General features: G+C 45.1%; 1 protein-coding gene across 2 annotated transcripts; it reads left to right on the top strand.

The window, feature by feature from the left end:
- The first annotated feature begins 1,039 nt into the window (after positions 1 to 1,039).
- msh2 (mutS homolog 2 (E. coli)) lies at positions 1,040 to 19,108 on the top strand. Of its 2 annotated transcripts, none has more exons than XM_055890603.1 (16): positions 1,040 to 1,295; positions 2,372 to 2,517; positions 2,605 to 2,883; positions 8,649 to 8,795; positions 9,006 to 9,155; positions 10,108 to 10,241; positions 13,196 to 13,395; positions 13,499 to 13,608; positions 14,091 to 14,214; positions 14,393 to 14,543; positions 14,623 to 14,720; positions 14,848 to 15,093; positions 16,838 to 17,042; positions 17,623 to 17,870; positions 17,950 to 18,113; positions 18,797 to 19,108. In XM_055890603.1, the coding sequence occupies exons 1-16, from the start codon at positions 1,088 to 1,090 to the stop codon at positions 18,971 to 18,973; spliced, it is 2,787 nt and encodes a 928-aa protein (XP_055746578.1). In that variant the 5' UTR covers positions 1,040 to 1,087; the 3' UTR covers positions 18,974 to 19,108. The 2 variants fall into 2 exon arrangements, with proteins under 2 accessions (XP_055746578.1, XP_055746579.1); XM_055890604.1 differs by lacking the exon at positions 1,040 to 1,295 and adding an exon at positions 1,908 to 2,123.
- The last annotated feature ends 2,191 nt before the right edge of the window (positions 19,109 to 21,299 follow it).

Genomic DNA, 21,299 nt, shown 5'->3' on the forward strand with positions numbered 1-21,299 from the left:
TGCAACTCTCCAACAGGCTAGGGAGGCGAAGGTCGAGTCACGCATCCCCGAAATATGATCCGCCAAACCCCGCTTTTTAACACCCGCCGGCCAGCCGCACAACTGTGTTGGAGGAAACACTGTTCGACTGACTACCTCGGTCAACCTTGGTCGCCACAAGGAGTCGCTAGAGCGCGATGAGCCAAGTAAAGCCCCATGGCCAAACCCTCCCCAAACCCGGACGACGCTGGGCCAACTGTGCGCCGCCCTATGGGAATCGGCCGTGATTGAACCCGAGTCTATAGTGACGCCTCTAGCACTGCCTTAGACCACGATGCAGTGCCTTAGACCGCTGCGCCACTCGGGAGGCCCACATTTAATCTTTTTACGACACTTTGACACTAAAGTTGCCAACTCGGGGGCCATGGAAAATGGCGGGAGCGAATGTTTTGTTTGAATCAGATGGCGTGTCGAGTGGAGATGAGAGTGAGAAGAATTGTATTACAGTGGAGAATGCAAAAGGAAATAAGAGAAGTAAAATGGTAGTGGAAACTAGTCGTTTTTGGTTGGAATAAGGGTTTTGAATTGATGATGATACCTGGGAGATCCGTTTGAAGTCTATATTAAAATTGTGGATGAGGTGGCGTCGATGAGAGTAAAGAGAAGTGGGTTTATTTTGTTTCAAGAAGTTGTGGGATTGGAATTTGTTGTGTGTGGATCTTCGAAGCAGCTATCAAGGGTGTTATCTCTGGTTAGATTCCAGGCTGTATCACAACCAGCCGTGATTGGGAGTCCCATAGAGCGGTGCACAATTGGCCCAGCATCGTCCGGGTTAGGGTCATTGTAAATACGATTTTGTTATTAACTGACTAGCCTAGTTAAAGGTTAAATCATTAAAAACATTTTTTTTACAGAATGTCGGACAAAATATATTTTGTTCCATCTTTTCACACTGCCTGGGCTTCCTCTCACTACCATATTTGGTACTGAATTGAAACGCCAACCGGATGCTTCACATTTATACATCCGGTGAAATATCTGTCTCATAGTTCTATCTTTGCCCTGACGTAACTTCCTGTTGCTCCAGTCCGTGGCGGGAGATTCCAGCATGGCGGTGCAACCGAAACAGAGCTTGTCCATGGACGCTGCTACCGAACATGGCTTCCTTACCTACTACTTTTCCATGCCGGAGAAGCCAGACACCACCTTCAGGGTCTTCGACCGGGGTGACTACTACACGGTGCACGGGACCGACGCTCAGTTCGCCGCCAAGGAGGTTTTCAAGACCAACGGAGTCATCAAGACCCTGGGCTCAGGTAGCTACACTTATTTAGCTCACAAAGCTAGCCATCTGTATTGTTTTCCACTTTATGTAAGCTAATCCTGATAGCTAGATGCTAAACTACTGCATTAGTTGCGTGGCCTATGGTTAGCTTGCTAGTTTAGACGCTAGCTAAATCCCAATTTGGGAACCTAAAACCACGCCACTTCGATACTGTTACGACCGGAATAGTTTCTCGTAGTAGGTTATGAGAATTTACACAGCATGTGCCTCGTTAATCAAAGTATTTGTCAAGGAACACGCCTGATGTCACTGTTGGGACGCTTTTAAAAATGTATATTTTTTCCATGTAACGTCAGACGTTATTGCCGCAGTAGTACATTTTGGTTAAAATCACTACAAAAAATGTGCTTCAGCCAAAGATTTATATAACTAAACCAAGATGGACCACAGCCTGTCGTTTCCAATGGGAACAAATGAGCCATGTGGGGCAGAGCGATGCACGAACTAGCGCGTAATAGGATCATCTGCTTATTGTCGTTAGGGAACGCCTACTCTGTGAACTGCGAGTGTGCAGTAACTCAATTCGCCATTGCACTCCTAAACAACGCATTTAAAAAAAAAAATGTTTTTACTAAGGGTGAAGTCTACAAACCTTAGTCCATACTGTTCATAACAGATTGTAGTTTTGGGACCGGAACTGTATTGAGATCAAATGTTTAATCGTTGAGAGAGTTTGAAGAATGTCGGCCAAAATCTCTAATCTCCATTTTCTCCCACTGCCAGCCAGTGGGCTTCCTCTCACTACCATATCTGGTAGTGAGTGGAAACGCCAAGCAGATGCTTCACATTTATACATCCAGTGAATATCTGTCTCGTTGTTCTATATGTTCTTTAGCTGTAACCCGGACTCTATTCTGGCTAGCTACACTATTTAACTACTTCCATCCTTACTGTGGCAAGCAGGACATTGCTCCCCATCTAGCTAGCTAGCTGTCTAAAATAGTTCACGTTGAGTTTTTGTGCTGCAACTAACTACATAGCAGTGCACGATCATTCATTTAATGACCTATATTTATTGTGTGTGTGTGTGTGTGTGTGTGTGTGTAGGTAGCCGCAAGCTGGAGAGTGTGGTTCTCAGCAAGACAAACTTTGAGGCTCTGGTCAGAGACCTGCTGCTGGTGAAACAATACAGAGTGGAAGTCTACAGGAACCAAAGCAAAACCAAGGATCACAGCTGGCAACTGGAGTACAAGGTACAAACACAGCCATATAGACACAATCTGAAGATTACATTTATAAGTGTTGTAATAGTTCTCTCTTTCACTACTTCCTCTCTCCAGGCGTCTCCAGGGAATCTGAGCCAGTTTGAGGAGGTTCTATTTGGCGGGGCTGAGGGAAGAGGGGCTGGCTCAGCGGGGGTTGTGGCCGTACGGTTGGCTGTCGGGGGTGACGGACAGCGCGTGGTGGGCGTGGGCTATGTGGACGCGTCCCTAAGGACCATGGGAGTGTGTGAGTTCCTTGATGGAGAGACTTTCTGTAACCTGGAGGCTCTACTTGTGCAGCTGAGCCCTAAGGAATGTCTGCTACCACAGGGTGACAACACTGATAACATACGACAGGTAGGTCTGCGTGTGTCTATGCAACAGAGAGAAATGTCTTTGTGGGAGGAGAATGAAGTCTGAGAAAGGGAGTGGCTGTGTGAAAAGGGGAGTGGCTGTGTGAAAAGGGGAGTGGCTGTGTGAAAAGGGGAGTGGCTGTGTGAAAAGGGGAGTGGCTGTGTGAAAAGGGGAGTGGCTGTGTGAAAAGGGGAGTGGCTGTGTGAAAAGGGGAGTGGCTGTGTGAAAAGGGGAGTGGCTGTGTGAAAAGGGGAGTGGCTGTGTGAAAAGGGGAGTGGCTGTGTGAGAAAGGGAGTGAGGTGAGGTGATAAAGGGAGTGAGTGTGTATGTATTTCTGTGTGTGTGAGTCTATATACACTACCAGTCAAAAGTTTGGACACACCTACTCATTCAACGGTTTTTCTTTATTTTTACTATTTTCTACATTGTCGAATTATAGTGAAGACATCAAAACTATGAAATAACACATATGGACTCATGTAGTAACCAAAAAAGTGTTAAGCAAATCAATCTATTTTATATTTTAGTTATTTCAAAGTAGTCACCCTTTGCCTTGATGACAACTTTGCACACTCTTGGACGGGTGATTGTGTAGGCCAGGTCATCTGATGCAGCACTCCATCACTCTCCTTGGTCAAATAGCCCTTACACAGCCTGGAGGTGTGTTTTGGGTCATTGTCCTGTTGAAAAACAAATGATAGTCCCTCTAAGTGCAAGCCAGATGGGATGGCGTATCACTGCAGAATGCGTGTGCCTTCAATTCTAAATAAATGACTGACAGTGTCACAAGCAAAGCACCATCACACCACCTCCATGCTTCACGGTGGGAACCACACATGCGGAGGTCATCCGTTAAGCTACTTTGTGTCTCACAAAGACACCGAGATTGGAACCAAAAATCTCATTTGGACTCATCAGACCAAAGGACAGATTTCCACCGGTCTAATGTTCATTGCTCGTGTTTCTTGGCCTAAGCAAGTCTCTTCTTATTGGTGTCCTTTAGTAGTGGTTTCTTTGCAGCATTTCGATCATGAAGACTTGATTCACGCAGTCTCCTCTGAAAAGTTGTGGTTGAGATGTCTGTTACTTGAACTCTGTGAAGCATTTGTTTGCACTGCAATCTGAGGTGCAGTTACCTCTAATGAACTTATCCTCTGCAGCAGAGGTAACATGAGAGCCAGTTTCATCATTGCGCTTGATTGTTTTTGCGACTGCACTTGAAGGAAGTTCTTGAAATTTTCCACATTGACTGACCATGTCTTAAAATAATGATGGACTGTCATTTCTCTTTGCTTATTTGAGCTGTTCTTGCCATAATATAGACTTGATATTTGACCAAATAGGGCTTAGGGACCTTGTCTCAACACAACTGATAGACTCAAATGCATTAAGAAGGAAATTCCACAAACAAACTTTTAAGAAGGCACACCTGTTAATTGAAAAGCATTCCAGGTGACCTCTTCATGAAGCTGGTTGAGAGTGTGCAAAGCTGTAATCAAGGCACAGGGTGGGTATTTTGAATTGTTTAACACTTTTTTTGGTTACTACATGATTCCATATGTTATTTAATTGTTTTGATGTAATCACTATTCATTCTACAATGTGGAAAATAGTATAAATAAAGAAAAACCCTGGAATGAGTAGGTGTCAACTTTTCACTGGAACTGTATATACCTGTCCTTCCTTCGGAAAGTATTCAGACGAAATTGACTTTTTCCACATTTTTGTTACGTTAGAGCCTTATTCTAAAATGGATAATAAAACAAACTCCGAAATCTACACACACTACCCCATAATCAGAAAGCGAAAAGTTTTGGACATTTTTGTGTACGTTATTTACATAAGTATTCAGACCCTTTGCTATAAGACTCAAAATTGAGCTCAGGTGCATCCTGTTTCCATTGATCATCCCTGAGATGTTTCTACAACTTGATTGCAATCCACCTGTGGTAAATTCAATTGATTGGACATGATTTGGATAGGCACACCTATTTCATATAAGGTCCCGCAATTGACAGTGCATGTCAGAACAAAAACCAAGCAAGAAGGTCAAAGGAATTGTTCGTGGACCTCCAGAGACTGGATTGTGTCGAGGCACAGATCTGGGGTAAGGGTACCAAACCATTTCTGCAGCATTGAAGTTCCCCAAGAACACAGTGGCCTCCATCATTCTTAAATGGAAGAAGTTTGGAACCACCAAGACTCTTCGTAGAGCTGGCTGCCCGGCCAAACTGAGCAATCGGGGGAGAAGGGCCATGGTCAGGGAGGTTACCAAGAACCTGATGGTCACTCTGACAGAGCTCCAGAGTTCCTCTGTGGAGATGGGAGAACCTTCCAGAAGAACATCTTTGCAGCACTCCACCAATCAGGCCTTTATGATAGAGTGACCAGACGGAAGACACTCCTCAGTAAAAGGCACATGACAGCCCGCTTGGAGTTTGCCAAAAGGCACCTAAAGGACTTTCAGACCATGAGAAACAAGATTCTCTGGTCTGATGAAACAAAGATTGAACTCTTTGGCCTGAATGCCATGTTGTGGCATCTGACATGTGGAGGAAACCTGGCACAATCCCTACCGAGAAGCGTGGTGGTGGCAGCGTCATGCTGTGGGGATGTTTGTCAGCGGCAGGGACTGGGAGACTAGTCAGGATTGAGGCAAAGATGAACGGCGCAAAGTACAGTGATACTTGCTCAGGACCTCAGACTGGGGCGAAGGTTACCCTTCCAACAGGACAATGACCCGAAGCACACAGCCAAGACGACGCAGGAGTGGCTTTGGGACAAGTTTCTGAATGTCCTTGAGTGGCCCAGCCAGAGCCCGGACTTGAACCCTATCTAACATCTCTGGAGAGACCTGAAAATAGCTGTGCAGCAACGCTCCCCATCCAACCTGACAGAGCTTGAGAGGATCTGCAGAGAAGAATGGTAGACTCCCCAAATACAGGTGTGCCAAGCTTGTAGCGTCATACTCAAGAAAACTCGAGGCTGTAATCGCTGCCAGGTGACTCAACAAAGTACTGAGTGAAGGGTCTGAATACTTATGTAAATGTGATATTTCAGTTTATTTTTACTAAATTAGCAAACATTTCTAAACAAGTTTTTGCTTTGTCATTATGCGCTATTGTGTGTAGATTGGGGGGGTGGACGATTACAAATCAAGTTTTATTTGTCACATGCACCGAATAAACAGGTGTACCTTACAGTGAAATGCTTACTTACAAGCACTTAACCAATTTTAAGAAACATTTTAAGAAAAATAGATGAGTAAAAAATTATCATTTTGAAATAATTAAAGAGCACCAGTAAAATAAGTAGTCAGGCTATATACAGGGTTCCCGGTACAGATTCAATGTGCGGGGTCACAGGTTAGTCGAGGAATTGAGGTAATATGTGCATGTAGGTAGAGTTAAAGTGACTGTGCTAAGATAAGAGTAGCAGCAGTGTAAAAGAGGGGGGGACAATGCAAATAGTCTGGGTAGCCATTGGATTAGCTGTTCAGGAGTCTTATGGCTTGGGGGTAGAAGCTGTTGAAGCCTTTTGGACCTAGACTTGGTGCTCCGGTACCGCTTGCCGTGCTGTAGCAGAGAGATGTCTTAGACTCCTGCCACCCTAGTCAATGACAATTTTAAGGGCCTTCCTCTGACACCGCCTTGTATAGAGGTCCTGAATGGCAGGATGCTTGGCCCCAGTGATGTACTGGGCCATACGTACTAGCCGTGTAGTGCCTTGCGGTAGGAGGCAACCAGTCAGGATGCTCTTGATGGTGCAGTTGTAGAACCTTTTGAAGATCTGAGGACCCATGCCAAATCTTTTCAGTCTCCTGAGGGGGCATAGGCTTTGTCGTGCCATCTTCACGACTGTCTTGGTGTGTTTGGACTATGATAGGTTGTTGGTGATGTGGACACCGATAAGCTTGAAGCTCTCAACCTGCTCCACTACAGCCCCGTCAATCAGAATAGGGGTGTGCTTGGTCCTCCTTTTCCTGTAGTCTACAATCATCATCTTTGTCTTGATCACGTTGAGGGAGAGGTTATCCTGGCACCACACGGCCAGGTCTCTGACCTCCCTATAGGCTGTCTCGTCGTCGGTGATCAGGCTTACCACTGTTGTGTCGTCGGCTAACTTAATGATGGTGTTGGAGTTGTGCCTGGCCATGCAGTCATGAGTGAACAAGGAATACAGGAGGGGACTGAGCACGCACCCCTGAGGGGCCCCTGTGTTGAGGTTCAGTGTGGCGTATGTGTTGTTACCTACCCTTACCACCTGGGTGCGGCTCGTCAGGAAGTCCAGGATCCAGTTGCAGAGGGAGGTGTTTAGTCCCAGGGTCCTTAGCTTAGTGATGAGCTTCGAGGGCACTACGGTGTTGAATGCTGAGCTGAAATCAAAAGAATAGCATTCTCACATAGGTGTTCCTTTTGTCCAGGTGGGAAAGAGCAGTGTGGAGTGCAATAGAGATTGCATCATCTGGGAATCTGTTGGTGCGGTATGCAAATTGGAGTGGGTCTAGGGTTTCTGGGATAATGGTGTTGATGTGAGCCATGACCAGCCTTTCAAAGCACTTTATGGCTACAGATGTGATTGCTACGGGTTGGTCGTCATTAATCAGGTTACCTTTATGTTCTTGGGCTCAGGGACTATGGTGGTCTGCTTGAAACAACATGTTGGTATTACAGACTCAATCAGGGACAGGTTGAAAATGTCAGTGAAGACACTTGCCAGTTGGTCAGCGCATGCTCAGAGTGCACGTCGTAATCCGTCTTGCCCTGCAGCCTTGTAAATGTTGACTTGTTTAAAGGTCACACTCACATTTTCTACGGAGAGCGTGATCACACAGTCGTTCGGAACAGGGAGAGCTTTGTACGTGCCTCTGTGTGGAGTAAAGGTGGTCTAGAGTTTTTTTCCCCCTCTGGTCGCACATTTAACATGCTGATAGAAATGAGGTAAAACTGGTTTACGTTTACCTGCATTAAAGTCCCCGGCCACTAGGAGTGCCGCCTCTGAGCATTTTCCTGTTTGCTTCTGGCCTTATACAGCTCGTTGAGTGGGGTCTTAGTGCCAGCATCGGTTTGTGGTGGTAAAATAGACAGCTACGAAGAATATAAAAACTCTCTTGGTAAATAGTGTGGTCTACAGCTTATGAGATAATCCACCTCGGGCTAGCAAAACCTTGAGACTTCCTTACTATTAGAATTTGTGCACCAGCTGTAGTTTACAAATATACACAGACCGCCACACCTTATCTTACCGGAGGTAGCTGTTCTATCTTGCCGATGCAGCGTAAAACCCGCCAGCTGTATGTTATCCATGTCGTCGTTCAGCCACCACTCGGTTTAACATAAGATATTACAGTTTTTAATGTCCAGTTGATGGGATATACGTGATCGTAGTTCGTCTATTTTGTTATCCAATGATTGTACGTTGGCTAATAGGACTGATGGTGAAGGCAGATTACCCACTCGCCGTCGGATCCTTACAAGGCACCCCGACCTATGTCCCGATATCTCTCTTTCTCCTGCAAATGACGGAAATGAGGGCCTTTGTCCGAAGTAAATCCTTTGTGTCAGACTCTTTTTAAGGTAACATTTTTCTTCCAGTACGAGGTGAGTAATCGCTGTCCTGATATCTAGAAGCGAGGAGGCTAGGAGACCGTGAAACGACAGCCATCTCCTCTGGCGCCATTGTAGAGGGGATGGCTGTAACCTAACAAAATGTGGAAAAAGTCAAGGGATTTGAATGCTTTCTGATGGCACTGTATATCATGTGTGTAGGTGGTGCAGCGTGGCGGTGTGTTGCTGTCAGACAGAAAGAGAACAGAGTTCAGTGGTAAAGACATGACCCAGGACCTCAACCGACTGCTACGGACCAGGAAAGGGGAGGCCAACGCCTGCAACGTTCTGCCTGAACTAGACAAACCGGTAACACACACAAACCTACTCGCATTGGATGAGTCTTAATAAACAATTGTTACCGCTCTGTGTCGGTCTGGGTTGCAGCAGCTTGTTGTGCCAGCGTGCATTGCCATTAGTAAAGCTCTTTTTCTAACCACGCCGCACATGGGATAATATGACTGTTTCCAAACACAACCCACTCCGTTAGTCGTAAAATGACATGTCTGTGTGTTCCAGGTAGCTATGTCATGCCTGGCAGCAGTGGTTCGTTACCTGGAGTTGCTGTCTGACCAATCAAACTTCAGCTCCTTCAGCTTGACGACCCTTGACCTGAGCCAGTACATGAGGCTGGACAACGCTGCTGTACAAGCCCTCAACCTCTTTCAGGTAACATTTAGCTTAAGTTGATCAACTATGAATAATTCACACTACAAGCGCGGGCCACAATGTTCCAAAATGCTATTACGGGAGACCACCGTTCTCAAATGTGCACCTGATGCGTACGTTTAAAAAAAAAGAATGCGACAGAGATGGATATACAGCGTAATAGTAGGAACTTGGAGGGAATATCTGACGATGCAACAATAGGATTGTGCCTTACTGCCTTTGGTCAGTAGATGAAGAAATGCTGGATTTTGACTGTTGGCTATAGGCTTAGTAAAATGTCCAGGTTTCCATCAATGATATGGCTGGTTAGTCATCGCATATGTAATTATTTAGGTTATGGAAATATATAATTTTAGAATATCATTCCAATGTTAAGCAAATAGGCCTGTTAGAATGCACTTTTGACTCTCTCCCAGCCTGTCTTTTTAAATTTAATTTGACCTTTATTTAACTAGGCAAGTCAGTTAAGAACAAATTCTTATTTTCAATGACGGCCTAGGAACAGTGGGTTAACTGTCTTGTTCAGGGGCAGAAGGACAGATTTTTACAGTGTCAGCTCGGGGATTCGATCTTGCAACCGTTCGGTTGCTAGTCCAACGCTCTAACCACTAGGCTACCTGCCTCCAGCAGGCCTGGAGCTGAGGTTTTGTGCCGGGAGTTGCTATGGCATTTGCATTAGCTGTAGGCTGTGGCTAACTACTATGGTGTTGTAGAAAATATGGTTGTATCTCCCTGAACCGAATTCACACTGTAAAATGTGCTAAGTATTTCTGCATCACGCTGCAACACTGCCTGGCTGGGGGCTGTGCGTTCACACGTGAAGAGCTGGGTGACGGATTCATTTTTAGAAGCGCTGTGCACAGGCATAAACGTTTTTAATCTACTGAAGTGAGACTTCGTCCTTGTGTTTCTTGGCAGTCTGAGTCTGTCCTGATAGGCTCGTTCTCCCCAGGGTTCTCCCGATGACACCAGTGGAGCCCACTCATTGGCCGGGCTACTGAATAAGTGCCGCACCCCTCAGGGCCAGCGATTGGTCAACCAGTGGATTAAACAGCCACTCATGGACAAGAACAGGATTGAGGAGAGGTGAGGTCCAACTTCTCTTCAACCCTCTCCCTTTCTCTTTCGCTCATCTCAGTACTGTACCAAAGAGAATATCCATGAAAAACTCCAGAAACTGCTTCTACAATAGAAATCCCTGATCAGGTTTGTAGGCAGTGTCATGGCGACTTTAGCTCGCTAAGCTCATGCGCATGAATGTGTCATCAGGTCAATCAATCAAGTTTATTTTATATAGCCCTTTGTACATCAGCTAATATCTCGAAGTGCTGTACAGAAACCCAGCCTAAAACCCCCAACAGCAAGCAATGCAGGTGTAGAAGCACGGGTCTAACGGTTGTGTTGTGCAGGCCATCAAATAAAAGGCTCTCCTTCGATATGAAATTGTTTTTGACAAATGGAAGAGTTCGTTTTGTCAAGGTTGTAGGAATGACTAATCATATGATACATTTTTTTACCATACCAACTATTACTGCCTGCTTGAATGGTGAATAGCTCCGATACACATAAAATGACCCCGGGAATCGATAGAACACCGCTCAGAGATTCACATATGATATAACATTCAAAATGGGTTAATCTTTCTTTTAAGGACCAATGCAGGGGTGGGGGCTACATCAAATTATGACGTCAGTGATCTTCAGGTCGCAAAGTCGGAGCTCTAGAAAGATGTGTGAATTTCCGAGTTGGATGACCGTTCAAAGTTATTTTTTTCCCAGAGTTAATTGTTTTGAGTTCCAAGTTGTCTTGAAAGCACCGAAGTCGGAGTGTTCCGAGTGCCCAGTTGTTTGGAAAGCGGCATTATTGATCTATTAACTAATGTCACCAGGCAGGTCAATACTCCATCTCATCTGAACAGGCTGACATTTCAGGCTGTCTCTTCAAACAGCTCTGAGACTAAAAGGGCATTTTCACCATTTCACAGCGTTCTTCCAACCTCATAGTGTGGAATATATAAAACACAGGAAAATCAAGTTAACTGCAGGATTTGAATATGCTGTCATCCTACTTGGACCTCTTTTGCTGACATGGCCTTCAATATGACATCTTCAAAACAAGTCATGTCGCACTGCTGTGAGTGGACGTCATCAACATTAGTACATTGACACCTTTTCTTCAACAAAAGCAATGTCACAAAATATCATCGCGTCAATTGTAATGGATTCCACAGATGTAGGATACATTTTCTAAAGCTAGAATAAATTTTTATCTGTTCGACCGGTAGATTCTATCATCCAACTTTCTTTATTGTGATGACTGATGATTGACAAATCAATTTGTAAGGTACGCGGGGAACGTGATGTTATCACATACAGTTGAAGTCGAAAGTTTACATACACTTAGGTTGGAGCCATTAAAACTCGTTTTTCAACCACTCCACAAAATTCTTGTTAACAAACTATAGTTTTGGCAAGTTGGTTAGGACATCTACTTTGTGCATAAGTCATTTTTCCAACAATTGTTTACAGACAGATTATTTCACTTATAATTCACTGTATCACAATTCCAGTGGGTCAGAATTTACATGCACTAAGTTGACTGTGCCTTTAAACAGCTTGGAAAATTCCAGAAAATGATGTCATTGCTTTAAAAGCTTCTGATAGGCTAAATTAAATCATTTGAGTCAATTGGAGGTGTACCTGTGGAGATATTTCAAGGCCTACCTTCAAACTCAGTGCCTCTTTGCCTGACATCATGGGAAAATCAAAAGAAATCAGCCAAGACCTCAGAAAAAAAATTGTAGACCTGTGCAAGTCTGCTTTATCCTTGGGAGCAATTTCCAAACGCCTGAAGGTACCACGTTCATCTGTACAAACAATAGTACGCAAGTATAAACACCATGGGACCACGCAGCCGTCATACCGCTCAGGAAGGAGACGCGTTCTGTCTCCTAGAGATGAACGTACTTTGGTGCGAAAAGTGCAAATCAATCCCAGAAAAGCAGCAAAGGACCTTGTGAAGACGCTGGAGGAAACGGGTACAAAAGTATCTATATCCACAGTAAAACAAGTCCTATATTGACCTAACCTGAAAGGCAGCTCAGCAAGGAAGAAGCCACTGCTCCAAAACCGGCATAAAAAAGCCAGACTACGGTCTGCAACTGCACATGGGGACAAAGATCGTACTTTTTAGAGAAATGTCCTCTGGTCTGATGAAACAAAAATAGAACTGTTTGCCATAATGACCATCGTTATGTTTGGAGGAAAAAGGGGGAGGCTTGTAAGCCAAAGAACACCATCTCAACCGTGAAGCACGGGGGTGGCAGAATCATGTTGTGGGGGTGCTTTGCTGCAGGAGGGCCTGGTGCACTTCACAAAATAGATGGCATCATGAGCAAGGAAAATTATGTTGATATATTGAAGCAACATCTCCAGACATCAGTCAGGAAGTTAAAGCTTGGACCCAAATGGGTCTTCCAAATGGACAATGACCCCAAGCATACTTCCAAAGTTGTGGCAAAATGGCTTAAGGAGAACAATGTCAAGGTATAGGAGTGGCCATCACAAAGCCCTGACCTCAATCCCATAGAAAATGTGTGGGCAGAACTGAAAAAGCGTGTGCGAGCAAGGAGGCCTACAAACCTGACTCAGTCTAGATTTTGAACCTTTTTTTTGTTGACAAAACAGTTCCATGGAAACGCACCATGGGCAGGCAATTGTCGCATCTTCTTTCTATGCAAAGTTTTACATTTTAAATGTCAACAAAAAAATCACTGGACAAGTTAATGGAAATCTAGCCACTGGCTCGACTGTGGGTTGTGCCTTTTAGATTTTAGAGAAAAATAACTAAGGATCCATTTTTCACTTCTCCCATTGACTTCCCAACCCCCTGGTCTGTCGAGTCTGCTCCGAGGCGTTCCCAGAAGTATTAGCCGTGTTTCCTGTAGCCCTCTGTTCTGCTGCCACCTTCTGGTTTTTCCTAGTACTGCAGACACTACCTGTGATTTCTCACTGTCTGTGTGTGTGTGTGTGTGTGTGTAGACTGGATCTGGTAGAGTGTCTCGTGAATGACGGTGAGGCCAGACAGACTCTTCAGGACGATCTGTTGCGGCGGTTCCCAGATCTCCACCGCTTGTCCAAAAAGTTTCACCGACTCTCGGCAACACTGCAGGACTGTTACCGCGGTTACCAGGCCGTGGGCCAGATCCCTGCACTCCTGTTGGCTCTGGAGAAACACCAAGGTACACACACACACACACACACACACACACACACACACACACACACACACATACTAAGATGCGCGCGCACACACTAACGCCGTAGCACCATCCTGTGTTGTAGGAAGTCACCAGATGCTGTTGGAGGCAGTGTTCATCTCTCCTCTCAGAGACCTGCAGGCTGACTTCATCAAGTACCAGGAGATGATCGAAACTACACTGGATATGAACCAGGTAGGGTGGGTGTGTGTGTGCTCCGTGGTAGAATACACTGGATATGAACCAGGTAGGGTGGGTGTGTGTGTGCTCCGTGGTAGAATACACTGGATATGAACCAGGTAGGGTGGGTGTGTGTGTGCTCCGTGGTAGAATACACTGGATATGAACCAGGTAGGGTGGGTGTGTGTGTGCTCCGTGGTAGAATACACTGGATATGAACCAGGTAGGGTGGGTGTGTGTGTGCTCCGTGGTAGAATACACTGGATATGAACCAGGTAGGGTGGGTGTGTGTGTGCTTGGGTAGAATACACTGGATATGAACCAGGTTGTGTGGGTGTGTGTGTGCTCCGTGGTAGAATACACTGGATATGAACCAGGTAGGGTGGGTGTGTGTGTGTGCTCCGTGGTAGAATACACTGGATATGAACCAGGTAGGGTGGGTGTGTGTGTGCTCCGTGGTAGAATACACTAGATGTGAACCGTGTGTGTTTTTGCAGGTGGAGCACCATGAGTTCCTGGTGAAGGCGTCGTTTGACCCGGTGCTCTCTGAGCTGAGGGAGAAGATGGACACACTGGAGAACAGCATGCAGAGCGTACTGAACAGCGCAGCACGGGAACTAGGTACACCACGCACACACACACACACACACACACACACACACACACACACACACACACACACACACACACACACACACACACACACACACACACACACACACACACACACACACACACACACACAGAATAGACATACACCAGTGTATTTAATTGTGTGTGTGTGTGTGTGTGTGTTTAGGTCTGGATGCTGGTAAGACAGTGAAGTTGGAGTGTAACAATGTGTTGGGGTATTACCTGAGGGTGACCTGTAAAGAGGAGAAGAGTCTGAGGAACAACAAAAAGTTCACAACGCTGGACGTCCAGAAGAATGGAGTCCGGTTCACCAACAGGTCTGGCGCGCTCACACACGCATACACACAATTTGCCCTGCGGTGAGCTAACTTTCTGTGTGTGTGTGTGTGTGTGTAGTAAGCTGAGTTCTTTGAATGAAGACTACACCAGGAACAGAGAGGAGTATGAGGAGGCTCAGAACGCCATCGTTAAGGAGATCATCAGCATCGCCGCGGGTGAGACACACACACACACACACTCTGCAACTTCCTATCAGGTTTGATGTAGCATTTTTAGTAGAAATGCATGTTGGAAAGGAGTCTCTTTTTTCCTTTTCTTAAATATACCCTTGGACGTCCCCAGGCTACGTGGACCCCCTGCAGTCGTTGAGTGACGTCATCGCCCAGCTGGATGCGGTGGTCAGCTTCTCTGTGGCGTCAGTCTCTGCCCCCATCCCCTACGTCAGGCCACGCCTCCTGGCTGTGGACCGCAGGCGCCTGGAGCTCCAACAGGCCAGACACCCCTGCCTGGAGTCGGACGCAGACACAGCCTTCATACCTAATGATATATCCTTCATCCAGGGGGAGCAGAGCTTCTATATCATCACAGGTACACATGCACAGTTCTTTTATTTTGAGAGGATTTCAGAGGAGGCTGCAGCCGTTCATTCACCCGTTTAGGGATTTGACTGAACACCAAGTCGGAGGACATTGGAAACCAGGGCAAAGTTCCATTCACGATCTCCGGTTCGGTACTATAATTGTTACGTTCGGTACTTCTGTCACGCGTCTCTCACACGATCAAGTCAATCAGTGCAGCCCCTTTTTATAGCGTAGAGGAAAGATCCCGCTACACTTATTCATTGCTCGAGTTGTCTGGGCTGCATTGTTAGCTCCCGACTCCTGCTGCAGAGAAGTTGGTACACTTGAATAATGCAACACGGCATGTAGAAATGTTGAAACTGTTAATTACTGTTCGCAAAACAATGTCCACACAGGCTAAAACACTATGAAAGAAGATACTGGTAGCTTCCAGCTTTAATTGTAGGCTAACTTTCTTTGCTAGTTTACAGCTGAATTCACTACCCTCGTACTTTGTTTGTGAAACCATAATGCAAAATATGCTGATTTCAAAGCGGATTGCCACCAAAAGCGTTATTAATTCACTTAGTCTCCCTCGCCAACAAAAACAAATCTTCCTCTCCTTCTGGTTCCCACAAGGTCAGATTCCACTTCCTCTCCCCACGTCTCATTACGTTCTTCGAGACGGCGCACACTTGTTGGTCAGGACAACTCTAAGTTCTCCTGGCAGTTGTTATTTAAATCAATCCTAAATGGAAGGGACTATTTGTCATCTGTAGCCCCATGAAATTAGCTAAAAAAACTCAATAATATGCATTCACCTGTATTGTGAATAGACCTAGGCTACATCTTGATTTAGCCAGTTCATCAAGAGATGTACCATTCAAATAATTGATTACCGTTATGTTTTGGAGTTAGATTGTTAAAAAGTCAATCGACTGGATAATTGATGAATTACATTCGGAAATCAAATTAACATCAAAATCCGTCAGTTTAAGATGGAAATCTGTTTCTTTTGCATGGCTGCGTCTCAGTCCACCGCATCCGCCGATATTGCCCTTACGCATCTGTGGCAGAGCAGTGAGACATAATGAAAAATCGTTCTTCTCACGAACACGTCTGTGGCGTCCGAACAGTTTGGCCTACAAACTATTATGACCACTCTATTGAAAGATGACTCGCGAACACGATGGGGTTCTCCGTTCTGCTCTAGAATACCAACAAGCCTCACAAGACTCGTCTTAAGATCCCCGGTACCCGACTTAAAAAATGAACGTTTAGTGCCTCAAATAAGTACATGTAAATAAAAAATAAACCAATGGTTTCCTGATCTTCTCTGAGATATAGGACACTTCAGAACAAACGTCCTTTTGATCTTTTGAACTGACCTCTGTTCCAATGTAGTAAATATGTTATTCATTGCATTCTTATTGGTTAATAGCAGTAATGCAAATTCAATGTTTCATCCAATCATTTTTTACTTTATATCTTAAGGGGTCTTAAAATTCAAAATCCAATCGTTAACCTGGTATCGAAGTTAAACTTAAGGTATCACGACAACACTAGTGTCCATACCATAGACTGTATAAGGGTCAATACTCATAAACTGAGCACACCATGGAGATGTGTACATTTTTCTTGATACATTTAGCTCGAGAAATGCACAATGCTCTTCTGTACTGTATTTGCTACGTTCATTTTAGTACAAACACTCACACCCCTCTGGCCTGACGTACAGATTTACATACATTAACCCTCCCTCCCCTCCACAGGTCCTAATATGGGCGGGAAGTCTACCTTCATCAGGCAGGTGGGCGTGATCTCTCTGATGGCTCAGATTGGCTGCTTTGTCCCCTGTGAGAAGGCGGAGCTAAGCATGATTGACAGCTGTCTGTGCCGTGTGGGGGCGGGAGATAGCCAGCTCAAGGGCGTGTCTACATTTATGTCAGAGATGCTGGAGACCGCAGCTATTCTCCGGTGAGAACACGCACACGGCACCATCTCTGCAGCTCTTTTCTCTTTTAGTTTAGTCAAATCCTTTGCGTGCATCATTGACAATGAACATGTACACGTAACTGCCAAAATAAAGGAAACGGCAACATAAAGTGTATTAATAGGGCTTTGGGGCACCACGAGCCAGAACAGCTTCACTGTACCTTGGAATAGATTCTACAAGTGTTTGAAACTCCATTGGAGGAATGCGACTCCATTGTTCCACAATTTTCTGTTGGTGGTAGAAAATGCTGTCTCATGCATATGTTTTTAATTGGGTTGAGGCCTGGTGACTGAGTCGGCCATGGCAAATGGTTTACATCGTTTTCATGCTCCTCAAACCATTCCGTGACCACTGGTGCCCTGTGGAAAGAGGCATTGTCATCCTGTGGGGGCATAGCCAAAATAATAGCCTGCCCAGCATTTTTTATACATGACCCTAACCATGATAGGATGTTAATTGCTTAACTCAGCAACCACACCTGTTTTCAATGTACTTTGTATCCATTATTTTTGGCAGTTGCCTGTACATTGACTCAACTGTTACACTATTTTCTCTCCCTAGCTCTGCCACGAAGAACTCTCTAATAATAATCGATGAGTTGGGTCGAGGAACATCTACATTCGATGGCTTTGGTCTGGCCTGGGCCATCAGTGAACACATTGCCTCTAAGATTGGCTGCTTCTGTCTGTTTGCCACTCACTTCCACGAGCTTACGGCGTTGGCCACACACCACCCCACCGTCCGCAACCTGCACGTCACCGCTCTGACCACGCAACACACACTCACCATGCTCTACAGGGTCAAACCAGGTACACACACTACACTGTAGTATCCAGTATATACACACAAACATCAGCGCAGCGCTTGACAAAGTATGTGTGTGTTTAGGTGTGTGTGACCAGAGTTTTGGGATCCATGTGGCGGAGTTGGCGTGTTTCCCACCGGCGGTGGTCGCCATGGCAAAGCAGAAGGCTGCAGAACTGGAGGAGTTTCAGGAGGAGCCTAGTGGGGAGGAGGGGCCAGAGGCCAAGAAACGACGCAGCGATAAACAGGTAAACACTACGACAAGATAGTTTTGGCTGTTGTCTTTTTGACATGTAGAACAAAAATATAAATGCAACAATTTCAGAGTTACAGTTCATATAAGGAAATCAGTAAAATCATTTATTTCAATTAGGTCCTAATCTATGGATTTCCCCTGACTGGGCAGGCGTGTAGCTTTGGAGGGCATACGCCCAGCCAATCCATATGAGTTTTTCCCCACAAAAAGGCTTTATTACAAACAGAAATACTCCCCAGCACCGCCCCCCCCCAACCCCCCTCAGACGATCCCACAGGTGAAGAAGCCGGATGTAGAGGTCCTGGGCTGGTGTGGTTAGTGGTTAGTGGTTGGAGGCAGCTTATGGTAGAGAAATTAACATTCAATTCTCTGGCAATATCTCTGTTGGACATTCCTACAGTCAGCATGCCAATTGCATGCTCCCTCAACCAGACATTTGTTTCCTTTTGTCCCCAGCTTCTTGATAATCTTGGCAAAGGTGAAACACTCACTAACAGGGATATAAACACATTTGTGCACAAAATGAGAGAAATAAGCTTTTGGAAAACTTCAGGGATCTTTTATTTCATCTCATTAAACATGGGACCAACACTACATGTTGCTTTTATATATTTGTTTTGTGTAGAATGACTTGGCTTATAATTACTCCAACCTTCTAATACTGTCTCTTTCCAGGAGGGAGAGGGTTTGATCCAGTCGTTTCTGGAGAAGGTGAAATCTCTGCCGGCAGTCACCATGACTGACCAGGAGGTGAAGGCGGAGCTTAAAGCCATGAAGCAGGAGCTTGTTGCCCATAACAACGCTTACATCACTGAGCTCCTGGCACGCTCCGCCCCTATCCACTCAACCTGAGACCGGTCGTACGGTACACACGTGAGATCGGTTCTGTATACTCACCCTAGTGAGATGTAGTTTACAGCACTTGGTCAGTTTTTCCCTTACCATCTTCCTCGTTATGTTACCAATAAAATAAACCTGTTCAAATCATTGTGTTTTCTTGAAAGTAATGATGGTTGCTTGAATAAACCCCATCCCTAGTAGCTGAGATGCCAGGGGTGTAATCATTAGTCCAAACACGTTCTGTTTTGCAACAGTTTCTATTCGGGTATGTCCCTCCAGTTTTATAGGCATACTACATTTCAGTTAAAATTTGAAGGAACTATTTATTGAATGTCTACGCATAAATAAGTTGAGTAAATCATACAGACAAGTCATTTACACATCACTAACAGAATAAATCTTACATTTTTCAGATCAAGTTCAACCTATAATGTTGGTGTGGGTTTTGACACATGCATCAAATATGATTGAGAGATTTAGCCTGGCTGATGTGGTACACAGGGTCATGGCTAGAAGGGATCCAGTTTGTCACATTAACGGCAAAAGTTTAATTTTGCTGTTAATTTGACGACCTGGACCCTTCTAGCCATGACACACTAGTCTTGGACAGGAGTTTGTTATTGGTGCAATATTACCTCAAAAGTTGGTTCGAGCTTTGTTTCTCTGAAATGTTCTTTTTTTCTTTCTGGGGGTGGGGTTGAGACCTATCGTGCTTTGGATTAGAAAATTCAACAAGTTGTATTGGTAAAGGGCAGCACTCGAGTGAGAGTCTTTCCAGACTGAAGCTCCTACATCAAGGCGCCTTTCCAGACTGAAGTCAGAAATACTGAATTTGGCTTCAACCAGATTAGCCCCGGATGCCTGACAGAAAAAAAGACATGGCCTGAAACTTTGGCAACTAAGGTTTCTTTTTTTCACTCTTTGTGCTGGATAGTAAGAATAACTCCGACAGATGGTCTCTGAGTTCTTAGGAAACTATGCAGTATTCTTTTAATGTACTATTTCTTATATTGTTACCCTGGGAAAAACTATAGGATATAGGAGCACCGCCAATTTACCAACATTACGAACAGGAATACAACTTTCCCGAAGCGGATCCTCTGTTCGGACCACCACCCAGGACAATGGATCTAATACCAGGAGCCGACCCAAAACAACGGAGCCGAAGGGGCGGCCTCCTAGTCAGGCTCCGTAGACGTGCCCACTGCTCCCGAGTACACTTCTCGCCAATGTCCAGTCTCTTGACAAGGTAGACAATTCAAGCCATGATTGTCTTGGCTCTCTCGGGATATGTTGTCGGAATCGGTTCAGCCACCGGGCTTCTCCATGCATCTCTCCAACAGAGAAACAGCTCTCTGGGAAGAGGAAGAGTGGGGTGTATGCTTGATGATTAACGACTCATGGTGTAATCATAACATACAGGAACTCAAGTCTTTCTGCTCACCTGACCTAGAATTCCTTACAATCAAATGCCGGCCGTTTTACCTACCAAGACTGGACTATGTAAACTGGAAACTATACAGTTGTGGACAAAAGTTTTGAGAATGACACATGAATTTTCGCAAAGTCTGCTGCCTCAGTGTCTTTAGATAATTTTGTCAGATGTTACTATGGAATACTGAAGTATAATTACAAGCTTCAAAGGCTTTTATTGACAATTACATGAAGTTGATTCAAAGAGTCAATATTTGCAGTGTTGACTCTTTTTCAAGACCTCTGCAATCCGCCCTGGCATGCTGTCAATTAACTTCTGGGCCACATGATGGCAGCCCGTTCTTGCATAATCAATGCTTGGAGTTTGTCAGAATTTGTGGGGTTTTGTTTGTCCACCTGCCTCTTGAGGATTGACCACAAGTTCTCAATGGGATTAAGGTCTGGGGAGTTTCCAGGCCATGGACCCAAAATATCGATGTTTTGTTCCCAGAGCCACTTAGTTATCACTTTTGCCTTATGGCAAGGTGCTCCATCATGCAGGAAAAGGCATTGTTCATCACCAAACTGTTCCTGGATGGTTGGAAGAAGTTTCTCGTGGAGAATGTGTTGGTACCATTCTTTATTCATGGCTGTGTGGTTTGTTCTTAGGCTAAATTGTGAGTGAGCCCACTCCCTTGGCTGAGAAGCAACCCCACACATGAATGGTCTCAGGATGCTTTACTGTTGGCATGACACAGGACTGATGGTAGAGCTCACCTTTTCTTCTCCGGACAAGCTTTTTTCCTGATGCCCCAAACAATCGGAAAGGGGATTCATCAGAGAAAATGACTTTACCCCAGTCCTCAGCAGTCCAATCGCTGTACCTTTTGCAGAATATCAGTCTGTCCCTGATGTTTTTCCTGGA

The sequence above is a fragment of the Salvelinus fontinalis genome, chromosome 30 (assembly GCF_029448725.1).
Source record: "Salvelinus fontinalis isolate EN_2023a chromosome 30, ASM2944872v1, whole genome shotgun sequence".
Classification (NCBI taxonomy): Eukaryota; Metazoa; Chordata; class Actinopteri; order Salmoniformes; family Salmonidae; genus Salvelinus; species Salvelinus fontinalis.